The sequence below is a fragment of the Caloenas nicobarica genome, chromosome Z (genome assembly GCF_036013445.1).
Source record: "Caloenas nicobarica isolate bCalNic1 chromosome Z, bCalNic1.hap1, whole genome shotgun sequence".
NCBI lineage: Eukaryota > Metazoa > Chordata > Aves > Columbiformes > Columbidae > Caloenas > Caloenas nicobarica.
In genome coordinates, this window is record NC_088284.1 from 48,627,990 (window position 1) to 48,640,452 (window position 12,463).

General features: G+C 38.9%; 1 protein-coding gene across 5 annotated transcripts in view; it reads left to right on the forward strand.

The window, feature by feature from the left end:
- The window catches only part of CDC42SE2 (CDC42 small effector 2), an 82,385-nt gene that overhangs the window by 43,150 nt on the left and 26,772 nt on the right, over positions 1 to 12,463 (forward strand). For all 5 annotated transcript variants that reach the window (XM_065656415.1, XM_065656412.1, XM_065656417.1 and 2 more), the window contains one exon: positions 4,987 to 5,318. In XM_065656415.1, coding sequence (XP_065512487.1) covers positions 5,265 to 5,318 — 54 coding nt within the window. In that variant the 5' untranslated portion in view covers positions 4,987 to 5,264. The remainder of the gene's footprint in view (positions 1 to 4,986; positions 5,319 to 12,463) is intronic.

Sequence of the window (12,463 nt, forward strand, 5' to 3'; positions counted from 1 at the left end):
TATTGCTTCTTGTACAAATTGTTTTATTTCAAAAAACAAGGCTGGCAAGGGCGTAAACACTTTTCACTTCCTCTGAGAGCTGGAGAGCATCCTCCAGTTACTACAGCTGTACGTGTATGGGAGTGTGCACCAGTGGAGCCTCTCTGTTGTGTGGACACACCTTAATCTACCCCTCTCCTCACTTCTTGATGCCACTTGGCTGTATCTGCTAAGCAGCAAGAGGAAATAGTATGGCTACAAAATGGATTTAAAGTGAAAAGTATGAGGAGAAGTCTTAAAAATACTCTCCAAAATGATAATTTTCCACTTACAGCTTGCAGGATTGAAACAAATGATAGGTGTTCAGAGACTTTAAGCAAAAGAAAAGAAAAAAAAGAAAAAGTACTTGCAACTGAAAACTAGTAGTAGCCATGGTTGTGACTTTGTGCATACATGTGCATGTCATGGTACATCATGTCATGATATTCTGTGGCATGGCATACTTAGTCATACCTTTGTGCATGCTTCACTTTTTTCTTTTTTACCTTCCCCCCCACACACACTCCTTAAATAGTAGTCTGAGCTTTGGATCAAATCTAGTTAAATTCAATATGAACACCTGCAGTCATTTTGTTTCTCTTCCTGTGGTTTTATTTGCTTCAAGTAATCGTCAAAGAGCGTTGTTAACCATGCTTCCTGTTTGAAGCTATAGTGAACAGTGTGCAGTCAGAGGATACAGCGGAGTCACCCTTAAAAGGAACTTTATAGATCTTTTTTAAAAACAGCAGTCTGCTCTTAAGCTATATAATTAATAAGTAGCTTTATTCTAACTGACACTCCAGAGCAGGCAGCATATTCCTGTTTGAATCAGCTAAGGTAAATGCTCTCTAAACCGTTTTCTGCCAGTAAAACATGAAGAACTTCTAGGGAAGATTGATCTCTCTTTTTTCCTTTCTTTTTTTTTTTTTTTTACCCTTCCTCCTTTTCTGCTCTATTTCCTACAGAAAAGTTAATACTGCTTTAATAAGAAAAAAATGCTGATACTGTAAGAGAACGTGCTCCACCCCCACTGTCCGTTAATGCAGGGTTTGCACTTACTGCCTTTATAACTGTTTTTTTAACAGTAAACAGTAGTTTTGGTTTTTGCGTTAGATCAGCTCCTGTGGAATAAACTTTGGAGAAATGAAAATTACCTTAATGTGTTTTCACTTTAAATTTTAAACAACGTATCCTTTTGAATATCTTCATTTCTTCGTTCTACTTAAAATTTCTATGAATTGGGTGAAATTAAAGTCATACATAAAAGCCTTAAAATGTGACAAAGTTCTTCAGCATGATAGTCCTGTGTGTTCTTGCAGTGTGGATTGTACACTCTAAAATAAGTTGCATTCATAGTTCAGAAAGTTTAAATGGCGAAAAGGCAAATAGATGTTTCACCCTTCATCACTCTGAGTAACTTTCCAGTTCAGACAGAATAAGCATCTTGTTTTTTCAACATGAGCTGTGTGGTGTTATGCCACTCAGAGGACCATGAGCTGTGTTAAGGGCAAAACCAAAGAAGGACGGAGCTGTTGTCTTGAACAGTGTTCTTCAGCCCCTTTTGTCCTCTTCATGTGGCAAGCGTGCACAGGCAAACGCAGCAACACTTGTGAACAGCTTGATCCTACCACAAAGCAGAGAACTAGCTGTGAAGCATTGCACATGTTTTGGGATCTCATTAATCACGGTTAGGTTTGGGGTGCAGTCCGGGCTTTGCAGGAACACTTTCTCAGGAGGTTGCTAGTGGGCTGATGCTGCATAATTGCCTGACTGGTAGCTGTAGGTGAGCGTGGTGCTTTTCTCATTCTCCCTTCATAACCAGTAATTTGGAAAAGAACAGCAGAATTTTCTTGTTTCAACTTGTTCTTTAAACAAGCAACTAGCAGAATAAGAGAAGTCCTAGTGCGTTGCCGTTGATATTGCAGTGCCAATGTGCCTTTTTACCTTCAGTTTAATTGCTTTTTCTTTCCATTTTGGTGCAGCAGATTTATACTTGATCTTTTATATTAACTTGGCCACTCTAAAAATCATTTGTTTAGCAGAGCGGGGTGTATAAAATTTCAGTGCCCTAAGAAATAATCCTAAGCGTTTGTTTGCCTTTGAAGAGGTGCAGTTACTGACAGTTTTCTCCAGCATTACATATATGTACTCCCACTACCTTTTTTTTTTTTAATTAAAAGACAACAGATTGAAAAACTGTTTGGTGCTGATTGCAGAACCATGAAATTACAGGCAAATGTTGTTCTATACAGACTATAGAAGGTAAAATACATTTTTAAGAATGAAGGTGTTATCAGAGGCTGTCATTCACAATCTCTAGCTTGGCTTCGTCACTCAGCAGCTTTTGATTTTATGGAGGGAGACTCAATTTCAATGAGAACTGTATCCTGGAGGGCACAAGTCCTGCATGCTGAGGGTGGCTGGGTGGAGAAAGTCTTGTGCACCCTGGAGCCTTTTGTACCCAGGAGGAGCTTTCCAGGCTCACAGGAGCCTCCACAAGCCCTTCGGGTTTGTTCCCAGGGCTTCAGCCCAACACGGCGCTCAACGCTGCAGGGAGCTGGAGGAGCGTGCCAGCGATCAGCGAGCAAATGAGGAGATGGATCGACAGACGAATTTCCCTGCTCTTTCCACGTATGTCTTCTATACGTGGCTGTAACGGCAGGGTGGAAGTTAACTCTCTCTGAGTTTGGAATGTTAAATCTGAACTTTGTCAAAAAGAGATTGTGAGGAAGCAATAATATGAGCATCAGAATTTCAGGAGCTGCAGATCAGACTGTTGGGTCACTTGTGCAGCAAGAAAAGGCCACTGCGGTGTATCAGTTTATAGCTCTGGCATGTTACAATATATTAGGCTTAAAAAGGCTCTAACTTTGAGTACTTGCTTTCTTGCTTTCTCATAATCTGAGCAGTTTACATGTGCGGAGCATTTCAGAACAATTTGGAACCTACCCTCTCAGGCATAAAAACACCAAATTTTAAGAACAGATAAACTGTACAGTTACTGGACTGAAATTTTTGTTACATACTTAACAGGAGTTAACCATGGTTTAGTTCCAATTTTGTTACATATTGAATCAAGTTTAGAAAAGAATTGTGCAGCATGTGAATTCTGAGACTGCAGAGAACAGTGCTTTTTATCAAGCTTTTTAATGTTAGTCCAGCTCTTGCTATTTAAAGTTGATCAAGCTTTCGGTAACCAGAGGAACTGAGAAAATGATGCAAAACTACCTGATTAATAAGTGAGAACTTTCTTAAAGACTTTTATAGTTATTGTTATTCTTGGATGTCACACTGTTGGTTGATAATTCCCATGTTTCATTGCAGCTTCTTGACACATACATGGGATTTAGATTATCATCTTAGAGGTAGAAAAAAAGTCCTCTTTTAAGTAGTGAAAATATGTCATATTAGCACTGTTCTAAGACCTTTTTTTTGAAGTGTGTGACAAAATAAAGGTTGTGTAGGAGGATTTTTGGTTTTGTTTTTTTGTTTAGTTTTTATCTTTCCCTCAAGGTGTTCTGTTTCATAAAGTTGCAGTGCTCTGTGTGGTGTTAGAAAAAGCTAGCAAAGCATTTTTACCTACTTCCTATTCTGATCTTTAAGCAAGAAATGCCACAAACAGGCATATAAACTTGATTTAAACACTACCAATAGGTATTTCAAAGCTAGGAGAAGCATTAACTTTTCCTAGGGATTTGCTATTCAAGTGGTGTTACTGCAGCAGTGTTTATTTCTTGAATATCCTCTGTTAGTCTCTTGAAGAGGGAAAGCTTCCCAGAGGCCTTGGACTTACTACAGTAAAGGTGCTATTGTATGTCTGTCTGTGTGCGTTGTAGCCAAGAGTCTTGGGAAAGTACCTGGCTGGCGGTATCTCCACAGTGCAGTAACTTGTCGTGTGTGTAGTAAATGAGAGACCTCATCGCTGACGTGCTTGGTGTGTAGAGAACTGATGAAGGCAGTGGAACTGCTCTGCCGCAGAACGTGTGTGTAGGTACTTACATATATGTAGTTTATGCATCCCATGGAGTCTCCAAACCACTTAATACTGTAAAGAATTGCATACAAATAATGATGCATAATCATGCACACATTTCTGTGAATGAAGATGCAGTCGTATATAGAATTATTAAGGAGTGTGCATGTAAAAACTTGTGAATATTCATTATCTCACTTTCTCTGCAAGTAAAGTTTGTGATAGATGGCAAGATAAACAACCAGGGTGAAATCTCACGGGAATTTTTATTGCACTCTTACTGAAAGAAATTGGGTTGGAGATTAACCAAGGAACGTTATTTTAGCAAAGGAATGGTTGGAATGTGGAGCCTCAGTTGGTTCCACATGAGGAATTTTAGAGGTTTAAGGAAACAGTTTCAAACTCTACGAGTAATCTGTTTTGAAGCCAACTGTACATGAAGCAGGAGAGAGTGGAAGGAAAATACCTTGAGTTGACGCCGTCCAGCCATTTTGCAAATTTTCCATTTACAGAAACTTACTTGTTTCCTCAATATTTAGAAAAGCATGTCATTGTTTGACAGCTGTGCAAAAGGCTTGGGGTTAAATACTATTTAAACCTCACGCTGTGAATGGACTGCGTAACGTTTCCATTGAGAAGTATGAACTGTCAATAGGCAGAATTCTGTAAGAAGTTTCAAGGGGTGTGTGGGCAATTGTCACTTTCTAAAATGACATTTGAAATTTAGAAATAGATCAAACAGAGGTGGCTGCCAAGAGATCGAACACCAGTTCTTGATACCACTTTATCTAACCAAAGCTGGAATGTAAGCCTCATATGGATTTCTGACATATGCTATTTTTGGTAGTTACTCTAGAAATAAGCATGTGGCTTCTTTGCTAGTGTCTCTTCTCTCTGTGGTTCACTAAGAAATAAATCACTGGTGTGGGTGGCTGTCTGGGAGCACAAGATTCTTTGTGTTCTTTCTTTTTGATGTAATGTACTTCTGTTTTCAGGTTCACATAACGCTAGGGACCAAAGAAGCATATGTAACATTTCTGTGGTGCTGGGACCAACCTTCTGAAAGAAGACTCTAAAATAACTATTGCCTTCAAGTTGTTTGTCCTGGGACCGACTTGAGTTTGGAGAAGATATCAACAGAGAAAAGATTTTCACATTGGAACAATTACAAATAAACCTATTTAAAGAACTTAGTACAGAACCTGGAGACGGATTTACAGAGGTTGAGTCCTGCTTTTCATCTGTGAAACTTCATCACTTCAGACTGTAAACAATGAGTGAGTTTTGGTTGTGTTTCAACTGCTGTATTGCAGAACAGCCTCAGCCTGTAAGTATAAATATTGGCACTGCTTTATTTTTGTATGATTAAGTACATCATTCACGTTTTCTTATGGCTTTTTACATTAGTGCTGTTTGGCCACGCTCAGTGAGAATTAAGGAATTAACTAATAACCTGGCTTTGTGGGGAGAGAAAAATGTCTGTTCTAGACTGTTGTCACACAGATATTTTCCTGTCCTTGAGATCAAATCTATCTAAAGTGTTTGGCAAGAGCTTTTATTTGTTTGAATTGAAGGGGAGGGGGAAAGGAAGGGAAGAGTGAGTAGGACCGAAACTATCATTGTAAAAGAAGTAATTTTTTATATGGAGATCTGTAAATGTCCTGACTTCTGTATGGCTTAAGGCCTGCCTCCAGGTGTGGCTGGACAGTGACAAAAGAAGAAAATGATTCTGTTAAAAAGTCCAGAGTGAAATCCAGTCCTCCTCCACCTTAATGTAATTAAGGATTTCATCCTTAATTGTTTTGTTAATTTTTAAATGAAACCTTAGTAGAATGAAGGGATGCACTCATACCATAAATACTTTTATTTTTTAATAGAATTTGGAATGACTGTTCTGGGAAAAAGTACATAGCAAACACTTGGATAAAAGAACATTGCAAAGCATACATAAGGAAGAGAGAAAGTACAGAAATATTCTTGGGTTTCATATACTCTAAGTACGTTTAAAGTGTGTTCCTGACTCCAGTGTTGTTGGGAGAAATTCTGCCTACATAAAGGTGGAATTAACCAGGAATATGGTTAGCACTGTGAGAAAAATCATTGTGTGTTGTGGCATCCAGATCAAGCTAAATGAATGTCTAGAAAGGACAGTCATCTTGCAAACAGGTGGAAGAGAGCCCAGTTACTACTAAAGGATATGCTGGAATTACAGTTACCAAGAGAATCCCAGAGTGAATAAAATCCCATTAACATGCTTAGATGATAATATTTGGCTTTAAGGAAGCCAAGGAATTAAAAAAAAGAAATCTGATGTTAGGCATTTTCATTGCACAAAGCCTGGATGCTAGACTGATCTTTGGGCAGCAACGCAAATATTGAAGTGTGACCATTAACATTTCTAACAAATGAATGCAACTTTATCTCACTCTTAGTCAAGGAGAGCTGTCGGAGATGAACTCTTACCATGGGAAACTGCAATCTTCTACTGTTGCTTGAATACCATGCAGTCCTTTAAAATGCTGGTTGTGTCCGTATATAGCCAAAGTTATTTACCTAGTTTTTGGAACATATATTTCAATTAAAAATAAGGTATGACTGTTAAAAATCTTTGAGATAGAAAATGACATAGTCTGTTTGTTTACAAGAATCCTGAGGCTCAGTCCTCATAAAATCTTGACTCAAGCTTTATGACACAATGAAGTTATTGCCTACAAAATACATGGTATGTTAATACAGCATATAATGATGTTTGTGTCAACTCATGGAAAGGGTGGAGAATGTACCTCAAAAGTGGAGAAAAGGAAACAACACGTTTTGTATGTTTCTGCTGACATGGTGTTGTGCATTGGCCTAGAAAATTAAAACCACCCTTATGTTTAAGACACAAATAGCACATTGCTGAGCATTGACTGAGTTCTGCCTTTCAAGCTTGTTTTGAAGTACCAAAATTCTCAGGACGCAGCTCAGGAAAAAGAGTTATGGTCCCTCCTTGGCATGCATGACAGTAGGCCCTTAGTTGTCCTTCCCCTGCCATTACTCAGCTCATTTTGCTGTGCTGTGTTATACAGTCGGGGTTCTGCCACACACTGTTGCAGTAAGTGGAGTATTTAATCAGATATATGCTATACTGAGTAAGTACAGGAATATTTTTCCTCTCTGATGTGTAGCAAAGCATGTACTGTCAGTGTGAGTGAACTGATGAACCAGACAAGTGCGAAGGAAACAATTTGTCTCTGCAGGCAGTATGTGATTACATGTTTGGTAGACTTACATGCTGAAAAGCATGCTAGTTTTTAGTCTCAAAATACTGGTATGTATTGCCCCGTTATATCAGAAGATATGTGAAACATGCAAACTTCTGTAAAAGCTACATGTCTGTCCTCTAATGTGCATTAAATCTGTCAGTTTAGTCCAGTTTCTTAGGAGAAATGCGTTATCTGCCTGATCTCGTCTCTTTCATGTTCCTTCTTTCATTTTACCTCCTGCATCTCAACTTCTTCATGGCCTGACTAACAGTGTCTCAGCCATCACATATTCAGCGTGCTCCTTCTGTGGAAGCACTAATGTGGTCTTGCAGTAAAGCTGACAACCACCAGCCTCTCTGAATTGAAGATCTTGCAAGCAGGAAGTTACTTAATTTGCTACTTGTTGTGATCAGTGTTTAAAATGTTCCTTTTATTTTTAAACTTACATTCTCTGAAATGTTTGTGTGCTTTGTTTCGTTTTTTTCTCATTGTCAAGTGCTGGTGTCTGGGACACCTTTAGTGTCATGGATAGTGACATTAAGCCTCTTCACTGGGGAAGACAAACCTGGAACTTTGAGTAGTTGCATGTTTCTACGATATTTATAGCTTCCATTGATCTAAGGAGTTTTCCTTCTCTCTTGAAATCCAGGATGCAGGAACTCTCTCTGCTTTCTTCTGGCAAAATTCTAGCATATTCTGTTAGGAATCTTCAGTATAGCATCTCTATTCTTTGCAGCTATAGAGCACTTAAAATGAAAAGCGTGTACACACACCGAATCCTTTCAGTTAAATTTAGAGAAGACTATTATTCAGACTGTACACAAAGGCATTTTCTAGGTTATTGCCAATACTCTCTGAGCCTTCCAGACTTGCATACTCATGCTTTCCAGTGCATTTGCACGGTTTCGAACCATGTCTTTTTAGATAAGATTTGCGAACTTCGTGGCAATATGAACGCATTATTTTTCACTCCCATCACTTAACTAATACCATACCCCAGAGCAGAACAGTAAAAATGTTGCATTTGTATATTAGTGCACGTTTAAGAGGCTTCTTAATTAAAAAACAATCTTCCAAGTATTACCATCAGCTTTCATTGCAGTGTATCACAGCACAGCTTTTTGTCTTTTGCACCGTTTTGCTGTCAAATAACATACAGGTATGTGTTGTGGTTTAACCTGAGCTTGCAATATAACAACAACAGCCACTCGCTCACTCCCCGTCTCCCACTCCTGAACAGGGGAGAGATTTGAAAGGGAAGGGAGAAACTAGTGGATTGAGATAAATACAGTTTAATAAAATAACAAAGTATACTAATATACTACTATTATGACTAATATATATAAAATGGAGATAGAATATAAAATAAAAGATACTTAATGCAATTCCTCATGAACTCTGTCCAAACCAATCAGCCAGTCCCAGGCAGCAGCACCTGGTCCCAAAGCCGATCCTGGAGAGAAAAGAGAGGAAAAAGGCAGAAAGGCCTCTGCAAACGGCAGGATGGCAAAAGGCCAAACTAAAGAAACTGCCAAATAGAAATCCACTGAAATGGATCAGAACGAGAACAGGTCTCTCTCCCTGTCTGTACTGACTCCCCCCTAGCCAGAAGATCTCAGCTCTCCTTAAATATGACGCATGACGCTAATGGCATGGAATATTGTTATTGAACAGGCTGAATGTCAGTCAAGCTCTGCCCCATCCATGCGCCCCTTCCTCGCTGCCTCACACCTGTGGGCAGAGCGCTCAGAATGTCCTTGGCCCCCAGACAACAATAATTTAAAACATTAACTGTGTCCTGGGGTGTTACCTTCTTGTTGTCAAACTAAATCCAAACAATGACCATGCTGGTTACAAACAAGAAGGGTTTCTAACTGCGTGAAGAAAATTAACTCGCTTTCAGTCAAACCAGCACACTATCTTAGAAAGCAGTGTTCTGCTCTCTCCTCTGATGTTACTTTGGTTGCTAAATATTTTCACTTGGTGTTTCCAAGACTGCAGTACTCATAATAAGATCATGGAAGGGGCATGTCTGAACATAGGTCTCTATGCTTCTCTGAAATAGGGTGATAAATGAAGAAATTGGGTATGCAAAGAAATGAAACTAAATAGTGATACAGTTGAAGGAAGCATGTTCCTGATGGGGGCTTAGGTCTTGATTCTTAATAGCCTGAGGTTTTTACCACAGTAGAATGCAAACAAAAGCCAAGGGAACATTTTGTCTTATCTGCTTCTAGTTTTCTCTTCTCAGATTTGGATTGATAATGTATTTTACCACAATGAACAATTCAGACAACAAGTTGATTTCACATCTCTTTTCATGATACAAAGGAGGTGATATTAATCTCTTAATAACTATGTTCAGGTCTTCTTGGTTGTTTACATGACCTGAATTCAATCTTTTATGTTCTGACACAAACTTTTATATATTTTGAGAAGAGCAGCACTTTCTGTGATTGCACCAGATTTCTTACACTTCCCACTGATACCCTATAAAGGGTTCCGTAAGCTGATCCTGCACTTCTCAGTGACGAGTCTTTCTTCCCATGCTTCCCATGTGCTACCGTCCCATCCACTGCTACATTTCAGTAAATTCTGCCAAATCCCCACTACCAGATGCATTGCTGGGTGACAGAAGTTGAGAGAGCCTTTTATCTTGCAGGTTTTCAGAGAACATGTGCATGGTTTCTTTCTCTGGCTGAGCTCCTCGCCTACACCAGGAAGCTGTTATTTTCCTCCACTTCTTTTTTTTTGCATGTTCTGTCTGTCCATTTTTAACTTGCAAAGTTAATTTTTGGTCTGAGAAGCCTTTGGTTATGATCTGGTGCACTCTCACCTGGTTTGGGCCACCGCCCAGTGCAGCTGAGCTCTTCATTTTCCTTTGACCTTGCAGTAAAATTACTGCTGTGCTATAAAAAAATAAACTGTCCTCTCCTCTTTCTTGCTCCAAGCTTCCTTCTGCAGCTAATTAGTTTCTGGTTTGTTGCTTGTCTCTTGTTTGGATTATTTCCATTTTGTATTTTGTCAAAGGGCTACTACAGTTTTGCTGCATGCTATCCCACAGATGTTTAAAGTGGTTTAGAAAGTAAAGTTTCCTTTGTGTCTTTTATGATGTATGAAAGAGGATTGACAGATCTGTATTTAGAGTGGGGAGGTCAATCTTAAAATACAGGCAGAAAAAACGCTGCACATACTGCTGTATTTGTCAACTGAACTGGATGCTGAATGTTGCACGAGACTCAGATGGTCTTGACTCAGGTTACTTAAGCAAATTGACCACTGACGGTTATTGTCAGGTCTAGCTTTTTTCCTAGAGAAGGAGCTGTAGGAATAGCTAAGGAATAGCATCTACTACTGTGACTCTTAAAAAACTTAAACACAAAGATAATGAAGCATTTAGTATGCATAACAAATGCAAAATACGTCACCCTCAGTAGACACGAACAGTAAATCAAGTGTTTGCTACTGAAGAAATACTGGGCCAGGCTCCCTCTTCAGTGTGGTGGCAGCGTTGTGCAATCACAGCTTCTGGCTCAAAATGACTAAAACTCAGGCTCCTTTATTCATTAAATTTGATCAGCCTACCACATTCCATAAGCCTATGAAAGACTCGAATGTAAAAGGTGACAATTCTAGAGAGCCCCCACATTTCAGAGTTGTCATACTGAGTTACATATTGATCTGCCAGTTCAGATGTTTCAAATTGCTTCTCTTTCCTGTTCAGTGCTATTGTTAAAGTAGCCTGAAGGAACACCTTATCAAAGAGGACAGACTTAAATAAGCAACAAAATACTCGGCTTTTATTTCTCAAACCTGATCTGTTTTACTTTCAGCCTGATAGAACTGCTTTAGATTTTTTTTTATACCTTTAGATTAGCCCACACACATCTTAAAATAGCTGTTGTGATGTTCAAGTATTAAAAGGTTTACAAAGAAAACCAAAAAGGCAGTATTTTGTGTTTATGTATGCATACCTGAATGAAAATTAGCTGAATATTTTGTGATCCATTATTATGGCTGCAAAATTTTTAGGAGCTCTTAGCTGTATTGATGCAATTTCTTCAATGTAATACTAGTTGATGGGTTTGAAAATAGCTCTTTGAGGGACTGGAAACAAGAACTATGCCAACTTTCTTTTTTACTGAGAATGTGTCTTCCATATATCAAAACATATCAACATACTTCAAGAAGGATGTAATATGCTTTTAATATCTACAGGCTCTACAGACCTCAGGCTTTCTGCTTAAACATGGGGAGGAGGTAGATTGTACTCTTGATCTGGACACCAGTGTTAGAGCCCTTGAATCGCTTGTGGCTTTTAAATCTCCAGATTTTTCAGTGAGAAGACATCTTCAAGAGCAAAACCTAGTATGAGTCACTGACAAAAGGAGCTGCCAGAAGAAATAGTTGATGCTGCCTAGCAAAAGTTGATAGTTTTGCAGCCACCCTTGGGGACTGTGCTGAAGCATTTCTGAAATTAACAAATCCAGTGCAATCTTTGTAATTTTTTTTTTTTTTTTAAGGGAGGTTGAAGTTGCAAAGCCCTGGCATTTTTGGTTTGCCTTAATTTTAATGCTTGGGAGTTCAACTGCTTTTCCCCTGGTCTGCTTTTCATGTCAGAGCAGGGGAGGTGGGCAAGCATGTAGGTTTAGGGGCATTTTGACTTGCCAACAGCTAGAGGCAGAGGTAACTTGCACATAGCCTTAGAGATGTGCACATTCACTGACTGTATAGAAGTATGATTTGTGTTAGTGAATAGAGAAGTCAGTAGTTGCCCAGAAGCTCAATGCCTTTTACCTTTAACTGTTTCTGACAGGAAAGAGAGTAGAAGCTTCCTCTGCTGCTGTCTTACTGAATTTTTGTTGTAACTTTTCTGTAATGGATCTGAGATACCATGTTGGAGATAATTCTTATGACCAATATGGAACTTAAAAAATATGCATTTTTAAATGGCTGTTTGGAAAATATCTGCCTGCACTTACATTTTTAATTCCCAAAATCTGTATTTCATAATGATGAAAGTTTCCCTTTTTCAGACTGTTCCTCAAACCTTTGGTTCTGCAGTTCCTGTCATGACTCTTATGTGTGAGACATGCATGATGGCAGAGTTCCTCTTGAATTATATGATTGCTGTTCCTCGTGTATTCTCAAAGATCCTGAAATTATAAGGCACCCATTAAGCCATAGACTTGAATATGTAATCACTTGCAATGACTTTCTCACTTCC